The 23,560-nt window shown below is 41.4% G+C and overlaps 1 protein-coding gene across 6 annotated transcripts in view; it reads left to right on the top strand.

Annotated features, from left to right (window-relative positions):
* DIS3L (DIS3 like exosome 3'-5' exoribonuclease) overlaps positions 1-23,560 on the top strand; it is a 28,047-nt gene that overhangs the window by 2,472 nt on the left and 2,015 nt on the right. For 5 of the 6 annotated variants that reach the window (XM_070623136.1, XM_008522656.2, XM_008522653.2 and 2 more), the window contains exons 3-14: positions 7,756-7,884; positions 9,673-9,808; positions 12,352-12,528; positions 13,504-13,582; positions 14,573-14,752; positions 15,361-15,530; positions 16,648-16,809; positions 18,499-18,746; positions 19,315-19,407; positions 20,999-21,532; positions 22,505-22,659; positions 22,755-22,933. In XM_070623136.1, coding sequence (XP_070479237.1) covers positions 7,756-7,884; positions 9,673-9,808; positions 12,352-12,528; positions 13,504-13,582; positions 14,573-14,752; positions 15,361-15,530; positions 16,648-16,809; positions 18,499-18,746; positions 19,315-19,407; positions 20,999-21,532; positions 22,505-22,659; positions 22,755-22,933 — 2,242 coding nt within the window. Of the gene's footprint in view, positions 1-7,755; positions 7,885-9,672; positions 9,809-12,351; positions 12,529-13,503; positions 13,583-14,572; positions 14,753-15,360; positions 15,531-16,647; positions 16,810-18,498; positions 18,747-19,314; positions 19,408-20,998; positions 21,533-22,504; positions 22,660-22,754; positions 22,934-23,560 lie in introns of those variants that run through there. The other variant, XM_070623168.1, reaches the window with a different exon arrangement.

Genomic DNA, 23,560 nt, shown 5'->3' with positions numbered 1-23,560 from the left:
CTTGTACCTCAATGAAGAACAGTTGTTCACCTTTTGAACAAATGCAGTCAGCCCTCGCTGTCAGTGTGGGTTTGGTTCCGGCACCAACCGCCGGTTCAACCAACCCCGGATCATGAACAGGGTACGTACGTGTACCATCCGCGGTTGGTTGAAACCACGGGTGCGGAACCCGCGGATATGGAGGGCCCACTGTGCTCCACAAAGCGGTTTTGCTTCATTTAACATTGGGAAAGATTTATGATTTGAACTTAAGGACTGTATGGAAACAGCATATTAGAATTATATATTCAACCTCTTAACACTCCAAGTTATTTAAAAAGCAGAAACTATGTGTTCATTCTTTTTTAAATGTGGTTTTTTTCAGACCTTGGTAGTAAAAGATGAAGTATGTTTATTTGTATATGAAAATGATAAGTTGTCGTCGTATGCTCAGTTCAAAAAAATGTGCGTTTATCTAGATTGGGTGCAGGTTTTTCAGATAGAATATTTTTAAATGAGCTTGAAGTTGATTTCGTTCAGACACGAAGATATAGATGTTTATGCATATCTAGGTTTAAATGCTGCTCCAAGTGTCATATTTCAATTTCTGCTACTAAAATCAATTTGTTGTTATCATTTGGATTGCTAACACACTGCTGAGCCTTTTCAACTTGTGTTTTCTAACATATTTTTAATATTAAGGGTTGTTTTAAAAACCAATTCCTGAGACATTCAAAAGCAAAGAATTGAAATTTAAATGTTTTTTTCTCCTGAACATTTCAAAAATACTTAACTTGATGAAAAACTATTGGTTTTCCATTGCTTTACCATGTCTCTGAATACACTAAATGTGAAAACTAAAGATGAAGAGTTATGAAATAGACCCATATGATAACACCCTGGTTTTCCTATTTGGTAAGCACTTTTTGAGCTCCTAGTTCTTTCTGGAGTTAGAAAAAGAAGTCTTAATCCCTCTCTTTAACAAACCTGTTGTCTTATTGGGGTTAGACGCAAGAAGCAAGAAGGTAATTATGACACACCTTGGACATGTGCAAGATAATTTAATGTGGACCATGCAAAGTGCAGAAGTAAATATGGGGTGTGGGAATTAGGCCAGAAAGCCCTGTGAAGAAAATAGGTTTGAGACTGGTCTTAAAACAAGATAATGAATGTGATTGATGAAGAGGAAGAAAAGACAAGAAAGGAATCAGGCAGGTTTGGGACTGGGCGTTTTGTTTACCTGTTAAGCAACCAGCTGATGAAACAGGTTAAAACAGCTCAATGACCAAAGTTACCTAAACCCTAGAAAGTGTCATATGTGGAAAGCTAACTTTAGAATTGATGATAGCCATAGACTATATAACATCCAGATTTGCTTTATTAATTTGGCCTCCATAGTGTTAAGCGTAAGTGATTTGACTTCTTAGGTTTAACCAAATGTGGCCTAGCAGAGGCTCTGTGGTGTTCTGCTTCATTTAGTATTGGGGAACATTTTGTCTTTCAATCCTTCCTTGGAGATTTTTGAGATGCTAGTAAATAATTCATCCTATTTGATATGCTTTTAGGAGTGTTATTGCTTAGGAAAGCTTTGTCAGTTGAAATACCTCATCTGGTCAGTGTCTGGTGTAAGGATGCCTTGCTTTCTACTTTTGACCCCCTCCTGAATTCTTCTGTGTAACTTCAGAGTGTCAAAAGTTCATGGTTCGTGCCTCAGTTTCTCAGTGTGTAACATAAGACTGTAATCATAGACTATCACGGGTTTAGAGAGGATCTGGGGTCCACATGAGCTAACTCTCCATCCAATATGTCAGTGTTACTCAACATGAGTAATGTTATCAGCTTTGTTTCTAAGAGAAAAAAATTCTCATGGACACCCAGCATTAATTTAAATTATTTTATTGTATTGTTACTCTAACATGTTTAAACATAAATCTAGGTATAGGTCCTCATGCTTAAGTATTTAATACAACCCTAAAACCAAATTGAATCTTCAGATTAAATAAACAAAGCTACAAAATCAGAAGACTGCAAATGAACATTAAAGTGACAGATAACATTATTTTACTGAAATGAAATCACCAGAGTTGAGTTTAACAATAGAAAGTCATAGCCTCTAATCTGATTCTGTATTTAATATGATTTTTAATTTGATTTCAATAATAGCAATGCCTGTTCTCATATTGTACAAAACAGTATGAAAAATGTCGGGGTATTTTGGTGAGGAAAATTGGTCATGAGCTAATCTCTGTTGCCAATCTTCCTCTTTTTTGTGTGGTTTTTTCCTCACCAAAGCTGCAGTCCGTAGTTGTATATCCTAGTTGTAAGTCCTTCTAGTTCTTCTACATGGGACGCTGCCACAGCATGGCTTGATGAGCAGTGTGTAGGTCCGCGCCCAGGATCCGAACTGGCGAACCCTGGGCTGCTGAAGTGGAACACATGAACTTAATCTCTGGGCCATGGGGCCGGCCCCTCAGGTTTTTAATTGTTCAGGATAATCACACATGCTGCCATCTGACAATCCTCAAAGGCTTATTTAATGAGGGGTCACTTGATAACTCTTTCAGGCTGTCTTGTCCACCTCATTCATTCATATATTCAGGTGTTCCTTTCTTCAACAAATATGTATTGAGAGACTAATGTGCCAGAGGCCGTGCTTTCACTGAGGGTGCAGTGGTGAACAGAAGCAGACATGGTCTTGAGCGGGAGACAGGCAGCGATCGGGTAATTGCACAAGCAGATGGAGATCTGCACTGTGACAAGTGTGCTGAAGGTGCGGCTCCAGGAGAGCTGAAACTAGTTGGGGAGACGAGGAAGGGCTTTCCTGGGAGAGCTGCCTATACTGAGCTCTCGGGATGAGTAGGCGTAAACCAGGCAAAGGAAGGAGAAAAGCTTTCCAGGCGAGGAAACTGCCATGCAAGGTCATGGGGAGAGGAATGTGGCATGCTCAGGACCTGAAAGAAGGCCCTGGATTGGATGCTGGGCCTCATGGACCTCAGCATGTTGGTGAAGGGTTGTAACAGGGTGGGATAACATGATCAGATTGCTATTTTGGAAAGATTACCAGGCCAGTAGAGAAGAGGCATAGAGAAAAGAAGAGAAGGGGTTATTGCTTTAGTTTAGATAGGAGATGTTGGTAGCTTAGAGAAGGAGAGAAATAGACATTTCCAGGAGCTGTTTAGTAAGTAAAATCTATAGCACTTCATAAATATGTGACCAAGAGAACTGCAAACATGCCCACACAAAAGCTTGTACACAAATGCTCGTAGCAGCTCTCTTCATAGTAGGCAAAAAAATGGAAACAACTGATAATGGTTACAGAAAATATGTTTATCCACACTATGAAATATTCAGCCGTAAAAATGGATGAAGTACTGATACATGCTACAACATGGATGAACCTCGAAAATATGCTAAGTTGAAGAAGCCAGCCACACAAAACATCGTATATTGTATGGTTCCGTTTATAGGAAATGCCCAGAACAGGTAAATCCAAGAGACAGAAAGTAGATTAGTGGTTGCCAGGGGTTGGGGGTCAGGGGAAGTGAGGAGTGACTGCTTAATGGGTGTAAGTTTCTTTTTGGGGTGATGAAATGTTCTAGAATTAGATAGTGGTGATGGTTGCATAACTCTATGACTATACTAAAAACCATTAAATTGTGCATTTTCAAAGGGTGAATTTTATGGTATGTAAATTGTATCTCAGTAAAGCTGTTATTTTTTTTAAATCTCGAGAGCTTAGTAATGGATTTAGGTAAGTGAGGTGAGAGAGAAGGTGGTGTCAGGGATAAAGGTTTCTAGCTTACAGAACTGGATAGCGAGGGAACGCTGCAGGAGGTCTGAGGGGGAGGGGTGGAGGTCATGAGTCTAGGTGTCCTTGAGACTCCAAAAGGTCGGGCACTGACACCAAATGGCATTGCAGGTAGAAGGTAGTCATTCAGCTTGTCCAAAATATACTCTATTAAAAATGTCTTAAAAATTATTGCATATTATAAATGGAAACAAACTTTTAAAATTCTTGTGGGAAACTCAAGGACCTCTGAAAGCAAGTTTACAAGACCCTACCAGGGCTCTGCGAAAACTGGTCGAAGAAATGCAATGTTGGATACAGGACTCATTCCTTGTGCATCTCCCTGCTGGTTTAGGGCCACCCACTTCCAATCCCCAAAGAGTACAGTCAGCAGGGGAAGGGACGTTGCATCTGTACGTAAGGCCGTCATTGAATGAAAATAGCAAAAAATCCATCTAAAGAAGGTATGTTTAGCTGTCCCCCTAAGAAATTGTTTGAGATGTTTGGATAATGGAAATTTTGAAAAGACTTAAGTCAGTTCAGGGAAAGTAGAGTTTCCTCTACTCTCTCTACTCGTCTGTAAGACGGAAATTTTAAAAAACTTAAGATAATTTGATTGAACTTGACTCTCTGAATCTGTTGTCCTCCTATCATTTAGGCCAAACTTGTTCAAGGCACCATGATGTTCTTTGCCGGCTCCATGCAGGATGCTCGTATATCTCATTCCATCATATGCACCACCAACCCTGAGTGGCAAAAAATACGACTGTGTGGTGTGTGTACACTATTAAATTATAGCCATGAGCCCAGGCCTACAGGACAACCCGACTGTCACACGCAGAGTGATTCGCTGTTCGTCTCCGCTTTCTCCATTAATATTCTGTGCCATTTGTTCATTTGTTTTATCTGGCTGATAGGGAGCTGACAAATGGAAGCACACACTAAAGTCTAAGGAAAATTTATGGGAGTGAAACTTAAAATGGAGAAAATTCTTTTTGTTCAGTTGTATATTTTTCTAAACATTGGGAAGGATTGTCTTTACTCTCATTTGGTGGTAAACCCCCTGGGTCTGGCTGGTGGGACATCAGTTTTTGGGGAGGACAGGATTCGAGAACCCCTGGGTCCGAAGTGCGGGTGTGGTAACAAATGCGGTGACGGGTGTGGAGCTCAGCAAGGGAGTCACTGGGTTCTAAAAATGCCAGGGTTTGTTCCGAGACGTTACCGTGTGGTATTTGGATCACTGTTGTCACAAAGGGTTGTGGGTTCCTTTACTCATTTGGAAAATGTTTGCTGGGTGCCTGCTGTGGGTTAAGCACCAAAGAGGCAAAGACAAAGCATACTGTCTGCCATCAGCTGTCATTCGTCCTTCAGGTCCCAGGTGTCCCTTCCTCCCACATGCCTTCCCCATCCCTCCCACGTCCTGGTCAAACCCTGCACTCTTCCTGTCAGGGCACTTATCCCACTGAAATGGGTGGTTCTGTTTTTTGTTTTATTTTGTTTTGTCAATTAACATAGTGATTTTTTTTAATTATGGTAAAATATATATAACATAAAATTTACCATTTTAAGCATTGTTAAGTGTACAATTCAGTGGCATTAAGTACATTCACATTGTTGTGCAGCCCTCACCACTATCTATCTCCAGAACTCTTTTCATCTTTCTAAACTGAAACTCTACACCCATTCAACACTGACTCCCCATTTCCCCCTCCCCCAGCCTCTGGCAACCACCATTCTACTTTCCGTCTCTAGGAATTTGACTCCTGTACATAGCTCGGATGGGTGGAATCATACAGTATCTGTCCTTTTGTGACTGGCTTATTTCACTCAGCATAATATCTTCAGGGTTCATCCATATAGTAGCATGTGTCAGAACTTCCTTCCTTTTTAAGGCTGAATAATACTCTGTTGTGTGTATACACCACATTTTGTTTATCCCTTCGTCTGTCGATGGACACTTGGGTTGCTTCCACCTTTTGGCTATTGTGAATAGCGTTGCTATGAACTTGGGTGGACGAATATCTTATGGAGACCCTGCTTTCAATTCTTTGGGTTCTCTGCCCAGAAGTGGGATTGTTGGGTCATAAGGTAGTTCTAGTTTTGATTTTTTTGAAGAATGGGTGCTTCTGCTGTGTCCCCATGAGCAGGACTGCTGCCCAAGTGCAGCCGTGGGATGTCTAGCTGGTGTCCCTTGGGGGCATTCAGTGGAGAAAAGACCTGATGCATAGAAGGAGTGCAGTGAATACGTGCTGAATGAAGGATGTTTAGTAAGGGGGCTAGTATGTAAACACACAGCGGCACTGAGCTCGGGTGCTTTGTTAGGGGCGTATAGAGTAGGATGGGCGACAAAAAGAGCAAGAACTAGGGAGGACAGGGTCAGAAAACAGGCAACGGTTTCTCAGTGTCTTCTCTGAAATAATAAATTACAGATATTTATGAAGCCTCTTCTAAAATCTTTTTATTACTTGACAAATAAGTGCTCATTTGAAAAAACACTCACGCATGACAGAAATGTGTAAAGCAGAAAGTCTTTGCCTTACTGGAGACAACCATCATTAACAGGGTGGTGTGGATTCCTCTATGCGTAGTCTGAGAGGTTTAAAAATTACTTCAAGGGGCCAGCCCTGTGGCGTAGTGGTTAAGTTCACGCGCTCTGCTTCGGGGCCCGAGGTTCGCAGGTTGGGATCCTGGGCACAGACCTACACGCCCCTCATCAAGCCATGCTGTGCAGCATCTCACATACAAAACAGAGGAAGATTGGCACAGATGTGAGCTCAGTGACGATCTTCCTCACCAAGAAAAATTAAAATAAAAATGATTTTACGTGTATCTTTGTGAAGGTAGGAAAATTACCGATTTAATATGTTCTAGGCACTTTGTGGCACGGCAAAAATTTGTTTCCACAAGTGGAATTCTGTTAAGGAAAGCTGCCATTCACAGAAATGAAACAATCTTTTTGTCTCTTAGGAAATTTTACAAGTTGCTATTACTTGATGATTCTTTTCAAGATGGCTCAAAATTAGAATTCCTGTGAAATTAAAATCAGTGTTTCCTTGTTTTCTAATGAAGTGTTGAGACAACACAGATATTGGTGGTTAGCATTTATTTAGAAGATAAGTTGGAGAGTTCTCCCTTTGCTTTAATGAAAAGACTCATTTTTTTAAATCCATAGAGGTAGGTTGGAGGTGGGAATGGAAGGGCACAAATTTTGTTATATTAATGCCAGTCATCTGCCTTGGATAATTGATATGTTAATTTAACATCTGGTTTAACATCAATCCATTTTTAAATGAACAATTGACTTCCTTTAAAATAACTGAATATTTTCTGTGTTTCATATCACCTAGACTATTAAAAAGCCCTCCTTAGAGGCTGAGCCATGCAAGACTGCGTATTTGCTTTGCGACTTTGGCTGGCATTACTGGAAGGACCTCCCCATGGGAAAAATTGAAACTTTCTGTTAGTTACCTAGCAGATGAAGCTAGCCCTCACTCGTGTAAATGTGATGGCTGCATAAATAAAATTCGCAGATTAATCCCCAAGCTTATTTACCTTACACGTCCTTTTCTATGGCTGCCGGCAAGTATAAAATGTGCTAATGCCTAATGCCATTTATAGAACAAAGTGAGGTACAAAATTAAAGTGCTAACCTCTGTGTCCTCTGCGGGCCTCTGAAGAGGGGGCTCTGTGGGGCAGGGTCTATAATTACACAATAAATGGCCGGAAGCCTCGGAAGGGGAAAGGGGAGGGGAGCGTTTGATCTGCACACTAGTCAACGAGGCCCTGCCGAAGCACATTCCAGCAGGCAGAACTGAGACACGCAGCCCAGTAGCACTGCACACGCTAAGGCCAGTGTAAATAAAGCCTTCTTGAGTTTTAACTAATCAATCTTTTGCTCTAAAATACCCCATCTTTTGTGATTCTTAGCAGGAGCTGGCGGTAGATGAGTACCTGCGATGTTAGATTTATTTTTCTCCTCTGTGTCACAGACAGTATAACAAATTGCGAAACCTCCTGAAGGATGCGCGTCATGACTGCGTTCTCTTTGCTAATGAATTCCAGCAGCACTGCTATCTCCCTCGGGAGAGAGGAGAATCCTTGGAAAAGTGGCAGACCAGGTACGGCGCTACGTGGCTGCGAGTCTTCACGCGAGCATCTTCTCTGCCTTCTTTATCGTTGGCTGTTTGGGAGTTGATCTAAGGAGTCTGCCAAAACGAGCCAACAGTTATTCGGGAGCCGTGATTAATCCTGAAATGCTTACTGCGTCAGTGTTTTAGATATGCCATTTGAATACATAATTGATGTATTTTAGAAATTGTAACTAGGGAGATACAGGTACCCAGAGTAAGTTTGCCCCAGGCCCTGACAGCTAACAGGATCATTCCAATGATCCTAATGTCATAGCTTTACTGCTTGTGTGTGTGTTTGGGGTGAGGGCATCCTACTTCTAAGCTAAGATCATCTCAGTTTTTCTGGTACAGGTTGCTCTAACATCCTCCCCCAATCTTACTGAACTGAAACTGGTAGGTTGATTCCGGTAGAGCTGTTTTAGGAAGAGCAGTGCTGTAGTTTAGATCCACCTAAAAGCAGAGCCTGAGGCAGGCACGTGGATGTGGGTTGTTTACAGGGTAGGTAATTCCCAGAAGCAAGAGTGAGGAAGTGGGGAGACAGACAGAGAAGAGAGGAAGCGGTAAAGGATGTGTTCCTGCTGCGGGAAACCAAGGCCGGTCCTGCTGGACACCTCTGAGAAGCCGTGGAGAGTGTGCCTCAGAAGTCACCTCCAAGGGCAGAGGCGGGGGCATTTAGTCAGTCCCCCCCTTTAGCTGGGGGTCATTCCCTAGAGGTGAGGGCCCCTGAGGTGGGATGGAGCTGCCTGCCCAGCTGTAGCTCAAGTCAGAGGTGGGCCTAGGGTGCAGCTGCCAGGCACTGATAGCCTCTGCTACACGCTTCTGTAGAGGGCAAAAGAGGCCTTAAGCTTTAAAATGCCTTATCCATACAAAACATTCCAATCATCTTTTTTTTCGTAATTCTTTATGTCTATAGCCATTAAATATTTAAATTCCCTAGAGCAAAATAAGCACTGATACATACTGAATTCTTGATTATAGGCCCCAAGTTCCCACAGGGCTCAGTACCAGAAAGGAAAAAGCAAATTTTTCTCTAGATTGGGTCACACGTGAGTACTCAGAATGATCACACTAACTGCACAGCCTTGCACGTAGTAGGTACTCAGGATATGTTGGCTGAATTTTTTTTTTAATTCTAGAACTAAAGGAAGTTTACGTAGCATCTTAATTTGCAGAAGGGGAGAGAGATACCTACAGAAATTGGCTGTCCAAGTTTGTGCACTTCACTGGGAACGTAATCCAGTCTTGAACACACGTCTCCAGACCTAGTCTCTGTTTCCAATTCAGATTGTTTTCAGGAAGATTTTCAGACATTTCATGTGATTCCATATCAGACCTTATTGGATTATGATTTTTAGCTACTCGCAACCTGGTATTTCTCTTAGCCAAAGGCTTGTTTCTTCATCTCTGAAGCCTCATAGCTTAGCTTGTCATCTGTGTGGTGCTGTTTGGCTCAACTCTCCAATTAAAAGCTGTTAAAAGGTGGCACAGCCTCATGGTTTCTTGGTCATGTCGAGGAATAAAAAAGGCTGCTGTGGTGGTTGGATGTCTTAGGGAAGAAGAGATGTCAAGTGCTTTCTGATTCATCTTTGTAACCCCTAGAGCACCCAACCCAGGGTGTATTTATAATGGGTGCTCAGGAAGTATTTGTTGAATGAATGAATGAGTGGTTGTCTGCATGAATCAAAGGACAGCAGATGAAAAGCCAGGTGAGGAATTCTGAACAATAGCTTGTGTTTGCATGCCTTGGGAGGGCTCACGTGCCCTTTGCTTTTCTAGGAGCATCTACAATGCAGCCGTTTGGTACTATCACCACTGCCAGGATAGGATGCCAATCGTTATGGTGACAGAAGATGAAGAGGCAATCCAGCAGTATGGAAGCGAAACAGAAGGAGTGTTTGTGATTTCTTTCAAGGTATTTCCAGTGTTATGTGTATAAATGTGTGTGTGTTCATTTCCTAAGTACTTCCCATAAGGCTCTAGATCCCTTTGACGATACAGAAAAGGGAAAATTACAGAAAAGGCAGACTTCAAGAAGTTCCATGTCTTTGTTACTCCCCAACTAATTAATCTTGACTTTAGCAAATTTGGGCAAACTTCATGTGACTGTACGGTCCACAGCATCAAGACTTCAGCCCAATAAACTACCGTTGACTGTAAGCTCATGTTTATAGTTATAACAATAACAATATTAGTAATGATGATGATAGGTTAAATCTTATAAAATTACCAATATTCTGTTGTTTTTGACTTAGAAAATGGCAGTTTTACAAGGTTCCACCTGATAGTAATAGCCAACATTTATCTATACCAGGACTATTCTAGGTGTATTATTTCATCCAATTCTTACAACAACCTTATGAGGTGAGTGTTATATCATCCCCATTTCATTGGTGAAAAAACTAAAGCACAGAAAGCCTAAGCAACTTGCCCAAGATCACACAGGGAGAAAGTGGTAAAACCGAGATTAGAACCCAGGCAGTCTGACTCCAAGGCCCTTAACCACCATGCTTCACTGCCTCCCAAACTATTTTTCTGAATGCACAGAAAACACAGTTTGAAAGCCCGATCTTGTTTCTTCGCTGTTCCTCCCTCATTCCTGCTTGTGAATGTGCATGGGGGTGAATAGGGGTCAAGGACGGGGCGCGATGTGATATTTTAATGTGAAGGCTGTCAGACGGGAGCAGCATAGTCGGTGACAGTTTCTTGGGCTATCTTAGCAACTCAGTTCCCCTATTTCTTAGGTGCCTGTTGGGAGAGTAGGATGACTGTTCATCTCTCACTAGGTTACTGGTCTCTTCTGCCTGCCCAGTTGGTCAATCAAGTTCTAGTGGCTGACATCATTTTTTGACTCAGAAGCTAGAACGAGGGCTTCCATTACCCTGTCAGTTTACAGAAAGTCTAGACAGATTTTGAATTGTAGATTCTATAAGGGTTCCCAGGTGCGTGCATTGCTAAAGATTTGCCAATAGAATTTTCTTGGCCCTGCTATGAAAAAGTGTTCTGGCATGCCAGAGAATTCCATGGGCCCTGGATATTAATGGCAGTGTCACTTGTTTTTTCTGCTGTAATACATCATGTCTTGTTCCTGCAGAAGACAGTTGACTAAAATTACATTTTTCTACTTTTTGTGGAAATTACTTTTCTTTGTAGCCCAGAAGTGTAGTACAGTTTTGTTTTGTACAGCGCTTCCTAAGCACACTGTGACTGGGGGCTTCACAGAGATGAGTGATAGGAGGAAAAAAGAGATAGTGTGAGGTTCAGAGGAGAGGGAGTCCAGAATTTTCTGTGGGGACTTGAAGTGAGATGGGGAAGAGTGAAGACTGCAAACCCTTCCTGAATAGCTAGTTCCTAGTGGCACAAGTTTGGTGTTGAGACGTGGTGAGTGACCGCAGAGTTGAGGTGCTGATGTTAGTTAGCACAGACGGAAGTTCTGGAAGGACTAGGGAAAGAAAGGAAGCAGCTTGAACAGGCCCCTGAAATTAGTGGGAAGAATGCGGAAGTTGACAATCAGGATAATGTATTCTCTTTTTAAATTGAGAAAAGAGAACGTGCTAGACTGTACCTTAGGCTTAAAGTTGAGTTAAAATCTCCCGTAAATCTGACTTTGTTTAGTGAGCGTCAGCCATCCAAGGGCATGCACTCTGGACACAGGAAGTAGATGCCGGACAGCCAGCCTCCCCAGAGCATCCTCTGTAGGCGTCGCCGCCGTGTTTTGTCTCAGGCCTCTCTGAAAGAATTACGCCAAGAGGCGCAGTGATGCTCAGTGATAGTCTGCTGGGAGGGGAGCCTGAGCGCTTGTTTCAAAGTTAGGTCATCACTAATAGCAACATCGAGAGTCACCTGCATGGGGCGTGTTACTAGTCTGTGCATAGTAACAAGAAGACTGTCCTCTGGGAGCTTATGAGGGGGAGAAAGCCTAACACCACAGAATGAAACATCTTTGCTTTCCCCAGCTCGCCTCACATTGCCAGTGGGTTGGGGGTGGGGAGACATTTCCTTATGCACTTTACTCCTTGCCATTTTTGCGTGCTTATTTAAATTTCTTTTCTTATAAATTTCAAACATTTCCAGATGGAAAAAAAAGGACAAGAATGTACACATAGGAGCTTTTCCTCTCCATTCACTATCGGCCATTGTCTAGCAATGAGATAATGTAAAGACAGGCAGACGACGTGTGTATGGGCACACGTTGGGGGGTGTGGAGAGAGGGAGATTTGCAAGTGCGGAGTAGTCAGGGAGATGGACGTGTTCCGTGGTGGCAACAGCGTCCCTGGCGTTCATTTGGTGAGGCTTCGGGGGTGAAAGAGCTGGTAGAGAATGAAGCAGTAGCTGAGGCTTGGGACGGTCCTGCTCATTTAACACCCCTTCAGAACTGCAGGCCAGCACTTCCTGTGCAGGGCTTTTTGTGATTTGACTATAATGGCCGTGTTTCTCTTGTGCTTTTATTAAATGCAGAATTACCTGGACAATTTTTGGCCTGATTTAAAGGCGGCCCATGAGCTTTGTGATTCTATCCTTCAGTCTCGACGGGAAAGGGAGAATGAGAGTCAGGAGGGCCACGGCAAGGAGTACCCAGAACATCTTCCCCTGGAAGTGTTAGAAGCCGGCATCAAATCTGGACGCTATATCCAGGTGAGGTGAGGAGGAAGGAGCCGGTGTGTTTTCTTCTCTTCTCCACTTGCCTCCTGTCACAGCCTCTAATTTCAAAAGCTGTGAAACAAGATGGGTGTGAGTAGGCGAGGGCCGTCGGCATTTAAGGTGACTGGGACTCGTTCTTCCTGTAGACATTGCTGTCCGGTTTGGAGCTACTCTGTAATGTTCTTAATTGGGCTGCATACTGAGCATCACACAAGCAGCCTCGTAAATGCCTCCTGTCACTGGGAAAGAGAATATATTTTTGAATCAAGTTCTGGAGGTTTGGCAAAATTGTGAAATTTGGCTTCTTCACTCCTTTGCCATTTTCCTGCTCCTTTCAGGGCCCCTTCGTGATCCCCTAGGACCCAGAACCCAGATGCTGTCAGGGTCTTGAGAAGGTGTCAGATAAGATTATTATTCCGATTTCAGCAGTTGTTTATATAGACTCGTGTGTGAGTGTGTCTACTCAGTTTTATCACATGTGTAGATTTGTGTATCCCCTACCACAATCAAGATGCAGAACTGTTCCATCCTGGATTTTACACAGTTGACAAGCAGCTCAGATGGTGTTCATGCAGGCTGAAGTTTGAGGATGCCACACTAACGTCCCTCCCTAGGTGTGGGTGTGTTAAATGAGTCTACCCAGAGTGGGGTTTGCCAACTTGGTGGTAAAGTTTACAGTGTTCCTGGGAGGATATTTTGAGGAAGAAGATTTTTTAAAGACCACTCATCACTTTGCTGAGATAAATCCTGGCACTTTCAGCACTAGGTATAGCTAATAATAGTTCCAAATAACGGTATCTTCTCTGGAGAATAGAAACCTTCATAATGAATGCTATTCCTAAAGAAAGAGATCACAAACCTTATAAGAATATTATGAGGATGTTTTCCTATAGTCTTTAAAAACTGTACCTTTTGGAGGTAAAGCAGGCAGAAAAGAAATTGGTCACATGATTTTTCTTATGATTTTAGGGAACTCTGAACGTCAACAAACACAGAGCTCAAATAGAAGCTTTTGTTCGACTTCAAGGAGCCAGCAGTAAAGATTCAGGTTCAGTATAAGCCTTACATAAATTTCCATACTACTTTTATATTCTGATATTACACAATGAAGAAAGCAAATTTGAAATTGTCACATCCTATATGCCATGTCACTTGTCCCCACATCCACTGGGTATGTGGGATCGTGGGTTGGTTTTCCCCTAGCTTTTTGTCTATAATTTCTGACTTTATTGTAATCAACTTTAAAAAATGATAATAGCTAATATTTCATTGAGTGCGTACTATACATCCGGTACTGTTCTAAGCACTGAATGTAGGCATTATTATTGTTCTCCACCTTTGGTATATGAGGATGCACAAGGTTCCAGGCGAGGAAACTAACATACAGAGAAGCGCAGTAACTGGTGAGTGGTGGGGCCGAGCCTGCGCTGTGGCAGTTGGCTGAGACTGTGAGGCATTGCCCTGTACTGCCTCCGTCTGTTAGATTGCCTTATTGGAATCATTGCTAAAGTAATAAAAATGAAAATAATGTGTAAGTAAGTTGTATCATCATAGAGTGTGGTTCTCAGTTCTGCAATGGCAGGTGACAGAGTCCTGATAGTCGAGAGGGCATGGCTAGGTTGAAGGAGAGTGAGAAGCAATGGCTTTCTCTGGGCTTCTGCTCTTCAGAATTACCCCTCTCAACTCTGCAGTGTCCACGGTTCCTCAGCCTGCTGACCACTCCCTGGCTGGGTGGCCCCTGCAGGTGTGGGACAGAATTCCAGCACAGGCTTACATAGTGTCATGCAGGGAACTGTCACCTACTTAAAAAGATGGCTGAGGGTGGCCTTTATGAAAGCACCTTACATAGTCTGACACGGCGGCTGTGGTTCTTCCTTCCTAATCTACGGAACAAACAGTTTGCCTTCACCTTTGAAAGTAGGAAGCTTTTATTTGCAGGAATGCTGATTAGACCTCAAATATTTGATGCTTGAAATGCCTCACTGCTGTGGCATCCCCCTTGGCTTTATGGGGTTTCTCTGTGCTGCCCCAAACACAGGTTTAGTCAGCGACGTCCTAATCCATGGGATGAAGGCTCGAAACCGCTCGATTCACGGGGACGTGGTCGTTGTGGAGCTGCTCCCTAAAAATGACTGGAAAGGGAGAACCGTCGCCCTGTGCGAGAATGACGGTGACGACAAGGCCTCGGGCGAGCCCCCGAGTGAGCCCATGCCCACAGGTGAGCCCACCGGAGAGTCACCCGCTATCCATCTTTGTTGTGGAATGTTTGTTTTTCCTCTCCTTAACAATCCAGAAATACTGCCGTTATTAATATACGATATCCTTTCTTTCCCTACATTGTCAGTTTCCCCTCTCTGCAGGTTTATTCTATTCTCATCAGACTTATGATTTGTACACTTTTCTGTATATAACGTTGGGCCAAATGATCTTGGTTGGTGGGAAAAGGCAAGAAACACAATGAAAATGGCACAGTAGAGGGCATAGGTTAAAAAAAGTGAAAATCATTGACTTTTCCCAACATACCCAAACCTGAGATTGATAAGGTAAGGGCAAAAGAGAAAGTGGGACTAATGCATTCTAAACATCACACCGGGCCCCACAGAAGAAAGGGCATACTGACATTATTAAAAAAAATCTATCTTAAAAAAATTATCCATCTTAATAAAATGCTAGGAAGGCAAATGTCTAAATATCTCTCAATTGTGTGGATGTGCTTGAAAAATGGGGCATTGTGTTTCCTGTTTTCTTCCTCACTGCTGAACTGGTCAAATTCAGATAGGTGACATCTCACCAGTTAAGGCTTTATTTTGTTTTGTTTTCCTAAAGGCAGAGTGGTGGGCATCCTTCAGAAGAACTGGCGGGATTATGTGGTGACATTTCCATCCAAAGAAGAGGTCCAATCTCAGGGCAAAAATGCTCAGAAAATCCTAGTCACGCCTTGGGATTACAGAATTCCCAAAATCCGAATTAGCACCCAGCAAGCAGAAGCCCTCCAGGTAGCTGATACTGTGCTCTACTGTTCTCCTTCTGTCTGTGCCCGCTTCTGAGCAGTACCAGGAAACACTGTTAATTCCTCTGCGTAAGAAGGGATAAATTATAGATGGCATCTGGCATTCTGAGATCCTATTTTTTTGAAATTCTAAATATATAGAACCATCTATTAAGTAGTCCTTGGTTAATAAATGAAGGCCAGAGAGAAACTGTCCTAAAAAGAGCTGTGTAGGACAACTGGAGAGAACATATATTATCCAGCTGTCCAACACAGAAACTTTCAATAGATACACTTTGCCAACACTAACAAGCTTTCTTCCAGCAAGGGATACAGAAATACGATCGCTCTGCCCTGTGGGGATGATATAGTGGTACTTCACAGAATCGATTATCCATAAAGGAATATATAGCCCTGGAGAGAAGACATAAACAAGAAAGTTCAAAATTAACCTTGACTGTAGCGAAGAGTACAGGCATCGCCCAATTTGATTTGCGTGATGTTTTGCAGTTTGCTAATGAGACACTGAAGGAGGATGTCCCCAGCCAGGAGCCTGGTCATTGTGGACCTTTCCATCCTGAAGCCCTGTGCAGCCTCTCCCAGGGCAGTTGCAACTACTGCTTTCCAGCTCCATGGTTTGCAGGAATTTGGGGGCAGTGGGGTTCAGTTCACACTGATACCTTCTTCCCCACCAAAAGATGCTGTAAGAAGTTAGAAAGTAACTTAAAAGAAATTAGAATTAGAAAGTAACTCCCACACACAAAAAATTGAGGTTGCTGTTTCGAAATTTAATTTGGACTATGCATAATCGGGTTTTTCCCTTGTGTTGCAAAGGTTAACTAGACAGTGTTACGATTGGCTTTCTTTAACAGACTAAAATTGCCAGCCCACTTAATTGATGTAGGGATGTAACGCCTCCCTAAAACGCATTGGGCCAAGCATTCACAAGCCGTCTGGCAGTTTAGTAAAACAGAAAGAACCAATCAAACAAACACAAACCGCACTACTTAGGAATTGCCCACTCTCTTTGGAGCCGGATGCTGTGTATCTTGTTTGTTTGGTGCTTCTAAGGGACCCACTTAACTCCTGGTGCTCGGCTGGTGGTGTTCTTCCTCCCTCTGCAGGACTTCAGGGTGGTTGTGCGCATAGATTCCTGGGAGTCGACATCCGTGTATCCAAACGGACATTTTGTGCGTGTCTTAGGAAGAATCGGAGATCTGGAAGCGGAGATTGCAACCATCCTGGTGGAAAACAGCATCTCAGTTGTTCCCTTCTCAGAAGCCCAGGTCAGATTTCCCCAAGTCCTTTGCTCTGGTGAAAGACATTTTCTTTCTGCTTTTGTTGTTGTTTGTTTCACCAAGAAAGAAAAATCTTTGTACTATGTAACAACCCACTGTCTGAAGCCACAGATGATAGAAAAATCTCACTCTTTTCTTCTGTGTTTGGACCAGACTGAAGTCAGCTCCAAGTGCAATCTTAGTTTCCTACAGACTCACAACTCTTAAATTTTTACATTTTCCAACTGGGCTTGAAAATGGCACGTGAATGTCTCATAGTCAGTATACATCCATCCCCAGCACCTACAAGGGTTCCTAGCTACAGACCCACTGGGCTCCACTCCCTGTCGTAATCCTTTCACCAGAGATCTGCAGAAAGCTGCAGGGAGCTGCTTCCTGGGTTCCACGCATCTCTGACCCACAGATCAAAAAATCATGCTCATTATGAAACAGTTTCGTAAGCTTTTCAGAAAACAGAAATTCCATGGACATAAAACATTAGCTATTTCCATCACTTTATGATCTTTTAAAATCCTTATAAATTGTGTTTATTATTCTTGCATAGCTATATTCATAGTGTGCACATTCTATTTTCTGTTCTGCTTCTTTTACTTACAATTATTTCTGTATATTGACTTAGCCTACTTATTTTTAATAGTTATGGCAAATTACAGTGTATTGATGTATTCTAGTTTTCTTAATCGTTCCTCAGTTGTTGGACATTGGACCATTTAATTTTTCAGTATTATAAAAAATGCTACTTCAAACATTTTTATAAACATTGCTTTTTTTCTTTGTGATCATTTTCCTTGGAATGTAATCCTTGAAGTGAGATTGCCAAGTCAGAGGGCATAAAAATTTAAATAGCTTTTGTTTGTTATGTATTGGCAGATTGTTCTCCAGAAAAATTGGACCAGTTTGCATTGCCATCAAGAGCATATGGCTGTTCTTATTTTCATTATAGTTTTTGACAGAACAGTAGCTATAATAGAAAAATATTTTCGAATATTTTCATTATTAAATTTTTATGTTTAAAACATTAGTTTCTGGAAATTACTTGTTGACTTGTTTTGACAGCACTTAAGTGAAAATGTTAGAATAAAATAAAGCATGGATTAGACTTCACAGGACTAGAATTCTCTCTTCTCTTTTAGCCTACTTAACTGCAAATTGATGGCTTACACAGGTAATAATGGAGAGAAAATGCCCTAGATTGGTCCTGCTTAAATTATCTTTAAGGAAGATAGATAAGCTTTTAATATTTGAGACTTGTTGATTATTTTTTTCAAGGCTTGACTTGCATTAAGAGCTTAACTACATTTAAACAAATTCATCATTTGAAAATGGGGTAGATGTTGGACTCTTTAAAAACCACCCATTTGTTCTTGCTCCAGCCCCTGTAACTAAGGGGCTCTTGAAAGTTGTGGCACATTTCCTGTCAGACTGTCAGGGTCCTCAAGGGCCGGGAATTGTGTCTTTCCTATTGACTCCTGACTTTTCCAGAGCCTAGCACAGTTCCTGACACATATTAGGTACCTAATAAATAGTTATTGATCAAAAAGCAAACAGGTTAATTGCAGAAGGTAATGGGGAATGAATGAGATTTCTATGAGGTCACATTGAGAATGTTAGAGAATAGATTTTTATAGGAAACTTGTGGCGCGTGAATTGCTGAATATTGGGCCTCTCGTTGTACAGATGTGTGAGATGCCAGTGAACACACCCGAAAATCCCTGGAAGGTGAATCCTGAAGACGAACGAGAACGCAGAGACTTGAGGAAAACCCATCTTGTATTCAGCATCGACCCCAAAGGTTGTGAAGATGTGGATGACACACTCTCAGTCAGAACCTTACATAACGGCAATCTGGAACTTGGGGTCCACATTGCAGACGTAACTCACTTTGTGGCACCAAATTCCTATATTGATATTGAAGCTAGAACAAGGTAATGCTCTTTGAAATCAGCACTGTAATTATGTATATGTGACTGTAACGTATTGTGTAACTATGTTAGTTTCAGGTTTTCAAAACAAAGAGTTCACATGTTTGTGCAATTCTGAAGATCCCTTCCAGAAAAAAATAATTGAGGTTCACTTCCCCTTTCCCTTTAGAAAAATAGTACCTTGATCAATTTACCGTTGCTTTTGTAACAGAACATTTCACACGTTGTTTCCTTCTAAATTGAAATGGGTTAAATTTTTCCTGCAGTGATATACTATTTTATATAAATACTGGATCATTACACTCTGATTTTTTTTACACGACTAAGATTCATGTCACTTTTTCTTTCTTTTTATATCAGTGGAAGAATATTCCGCCCAAAGCTGTATCACTCTGAGAAGTGGGACCGTGGGAATGGCTTTATTACCCAGTCTGCTGCACTTTATGAAAAGGCAACAGCCTTGGGGAATTTGTGCGGACATCCTGGCCATTTACCTCACTGCAGCCCACGCAGTCAGCACTTCTGCTTCTTGCCGCTGAAGGTCACGCACTCGCATGTGTGTCGTTCACAGGGCCACCACTTATTATTTAGCAGACCGTCGCTATGACATGCTGCCCTCCGTCCTCAGCGCTGACTTGTGCTCCCTCCTGGGAGGCGTCGATAGGTGAGTTTGTTCATTATTTTTATCTTCAGAGCTTGTCTCGGCCCTTCCGCGCTGCCTGGTGCCCTTGCTTCCGGCCTCTTTCTCTTCTCTCTAATACGCTCTCCCACCCCACTCCCCACCCCACTGCCCCCTGCACCCTCTACATCCCCCTGCACCACTTATTTGTCAGCAGCTTTCTTTCTCGAGCCTTCCCTTCCCTTCCTCTCCTCTCTTCTCTCTGTCTAGCTGTGAGGCTGCTTCTCTCTCTGTTGTTGGCTTTTTGAAGTCAGCTGAAGTCTGGGACCAAATGCTTACAACTTTGTGCGTATGTATTCCCTGTTGAGGCTGTTTTGCATGAGGATAATGAACTTAGGGTGTTTTTTGTTTGTTTTAGTTAACGTTTATATCTGTCTTTGACTGGGTAATAAAACCATATACTCCAAAATTCATAGGTTCCAAAAATTATTCAGTGAAAGGCTCCCTCCTACCAGTTTTCCTCAGTTACCAGTTTCTTGCATATGTTTTTAGATATAATAATACAAATAGGGACATGTGGTCTTTTTTACACAAATGGTAACATCATATATATGCCGTTCACGCATCTTTTTAAATTTAACAATGTATCTTGAAGACCATTCCACATTAATAACAGTTGCTTATCTATGGCAATTTGGATTGTTTCCGATCTTTTGCTATTACAAACAAAACTGTACTGAATTACTTGAAACTTAAGTCATTTCACATTTTTAAAAGTACAGTATATCTAGAGGGTAAATCCACAGAAGTGGAATTTCTGTGTCAAGGGGTAAATGCATTTGTGATTAGATGGTAGAATCAAATTGCCCTGACAGAGGTTGCACCAGTTCTATCCCACCATCAGTGGAGGAGAGTGCTTGTGTCCCCACAGCCCTGCCAGGACAATATCCTGGGTTTTTTTATCTTTGCCAATTTGATAGACAAAATGCTATCTTTGAGGTTTTAATTTACATTTTTCCTACTATGAATAAAATGAAACTTTTTTTGGACATTCAACAGTCATTTATGTATCTTTTTCTGTGAACGATTTCACCTTCCTTGCCCATTTTTCCTTTGAGTTCTTGATCTATTACTAATTGATTTATGAGAGCTCTTTGTATATTAGGAAAATTAGCCCTTTGTTTTTTATACGAGTTGTATTTGTTTTTAAACAGAGTGATTTCGTGGCAAAATGCTTCTTTACAAAATGAGCTTTTTGCTAATTAACCTGCCATCAACACTGATATCGCAATTCACTGTCATCCTGTGCGATTTGAAAGGCTTTGCTATTCCTTACTAGAGAGCCCAGCAGGCTCGCCTCTGTGAGTGCTCTGCTCTTCTAATGAAAATGGAGAACTGTAAGGTAGGGTTTGTAACATTACATGTAAACTCATTGCAGATTTGCTCAGAGCTCAACAGACCCTAGTCGAACTTTGTTGTTTTAATTTTAAATACTTTTTGATTTAGTGTTGGATTGAGACATTAGACCAGAAACCTGTAGCAATATCGTTTCCTTCAAGTTACATTTAGGGTCTAGGTCTGCTCACTTCAGAAATGGAAGAATTGTATAACGATGTCAGTGTTACTGGTTTTGTAGGTATGCTGTAAGCGTCATGTGGGAATTGGATAAAACCTCCTATGAAATTAAGAAAGTGTGGTATGGCAGAACCATTATTCGATCAGCGTATAAACTCTTTTATGAAGCAGCCCAGGAACTGCTGGATGGAAATGTCAGCATTGTTGATGATATTCCAGAATTCAGAAACTTGGATGAGAAGAGCAGAGAAGCCAGGCTCAAGGAGTTAGTGTGGGCAATCGGAAAGCTGACTGACATAGCACGCCACGTCCGAGCTAAACGAGACCGCTGTGGTGCCCTGGAACTGGAAGGGGTGGAGGTTCGCGTCCAGCTAGACGAGAAAAAGAACATTCATGACCTCATCCCCAAGCAGCCCCTGGAGGTCCACGAGACGGTGGCTGAGTGCATGATCCTGGCCAACCACTGGGTAGCCAAGAAGATCTGGGAGAGCTTCCCTCATCAAGCCCTCATGCGCCAACACCCTCCGCCACACCAGGAGTTTTTCTCCGAACTCCGAGAATGTGCTAAAGCAAAAGGTTTCGTCATAGACACACGGTAATTCCTCTTTCCTAGGGGCAAGAGGAATGGAAGGGAGTGCTGGAGATTTATTTATCTTACAGTAGTTCTTAAATGTGACAGCCAGATCTTTGACCAAAAATAGAAAACTTATTGGCTCTCTTCATTTACTATAATGTAGGTATAGAGCCTTAAAATTTACACAAGTTTATTTAGGCATAATTTTGACGTACTACAATTTGTAATACAGAAAAAGAACCTATTATCCTCGGTTTAATTTCATCTACCTGTTAGGCAAATACTGAGACGTAATCCCATTTATTTCAGTACTTTAAAAATGCAGGGGCCGACCCCATGGCGGAGTGGTTAAGTTCACGTGCTGAGGCGGCATCCCATATGCCACAACTAGAAGGACCCGCAACTAAAATATACAACTGTGTACTGGGGGGATTTGAGGAGAAAAAGCAGGGGGAAAAAAAAGATTGGCAACACTTGTTACCTCAGGTGCCAGTCTTTAAAAAAAAAAATTATTATTTGGGAGTAAATAGAGTCCTTCGTATCTCTCTTTCTCTTTAAAAAAAGGAAAATCATTTAGGTTTTTTACTTTGTGTACCTCAGGGATAGTTTAGTTGTGTTTTTAACTCCCTCTGGTTCAATAATTCTTGATTTAAAAAAAGAAAAACTCCATTCTTTGACCTGTACAGAATGTTTAAGGTTAAGGGTGTTAGGAATTCAATTCAAGTATTTGACCACCTACTATGTGCCAAGACTAACTGAACCTTGTAGGTATCAGCACATTGCTCTATACTGTTTAAGCAACATATTTAAATTTTGACACACCTTCTTTGTTTAAACTTTAAAAGCAAACCATATCTCTATAGTTGAAAAGAGTTGCTTCTGACAGGTGTCCAAAATAAATTTAACTACAGGCAGATAGAAGTATTCAGACTGGGTGTTGACTTATAAATTATTACTGGGAGCTAAATAAAAGTTTTTCCATTTTTTGGTCAGGTCCAACAAAACACTGGCTGATTCTCTGGATAAGGCAAATGACCCCAATGACCCCATCGTAAACAGGTTGCTACGATCTATGGCTACACAGGCCATGTCTAATGCACTGTATTTCTCCACTGGATCGTGTGCAGAGGAAGAGTTCCATCATTATGGTAAATATTAAAATTTTCCTTTGCATGGCCATAACCTTGAGCAAGTTGCTGAAAGTATATTTTTTAAATTTCTATCTTTTGGTTTCTTTTTAAAGGTCTTGCATTAGATAAATATACTCACTTTACTTCTCCAATAAGAAGATATTCAGATATTATAGTACACCGATTGTTAATGGCAGCCATTTCAAAAGATAAGAAAATGGAAATTAAGGAAAATTTGTTCAGTAACAAAGATCTTGAGGAATTATGCAGACATATCAACAACAGAAACCGAGTAAGAAGGGATTTTAAATTCTCTTACCCCTCATCTCTTTTGCTAAAAGAATATCAGCTTAATTATTTGTAGTAGAATGAAGTACCAAATGTTCTGGCAAGTTCTGGCAAATTCTAGAATTATTCTAACCAATGAAATAACATGAAAAATTATAGTTTGTTGAGTAATTCTTAATACATTTATAAATATTCTGAAGTAACAATGTAGATTTGGGAGATTTAACAATAGGTTAGATGTTTTTCTCAAAATAAAGAAATGTAAAAGACCATATATCATTTTACCACCCAGAGATAACCATTATTAGCAATGCTAGACAATGCTTTTTATTTATAAAAATATTACACCATAGCTGCTGTTTGAAATCTGCCTTTTTTCACTCAACACATCTGTTATTGATAGCACCCCATGTTAATATAGTTACATGATTGTTTTAGAAGCTGCTTTGCATTCTATTTCATATTGTTGCTAGTGGCTACAATATTGTACAGCATAGAACTAAACAATTTGATGATACAGAAAAGTAGAAACTACCTAAATGTTTAATATAATTTTCTATACCCAGTGTTCTAGTTCTGTGCTATGCACTATAACCACTAGCTATGTTGGCTATTTGAATTAAAATTTAAA

This window comes from Equus przewalskii, chromosome 1 (genome assembly GCF_037783145.1).
Source record: "Equus przewalskii isolate Varuska chromosome 1, EquPr2, whole genome shotgun sequence".
Taxonomy (NCBI): Eukaryota; Metazoa; Chordata; class Mammalia; order Perissodactyla; family Equidae; genus Equus; species Equus przewalskii.
Note: the sequence above shows the minus strand (reverse complement) of the source record. Positions and strands in the feature narration are given on the sequence as shown.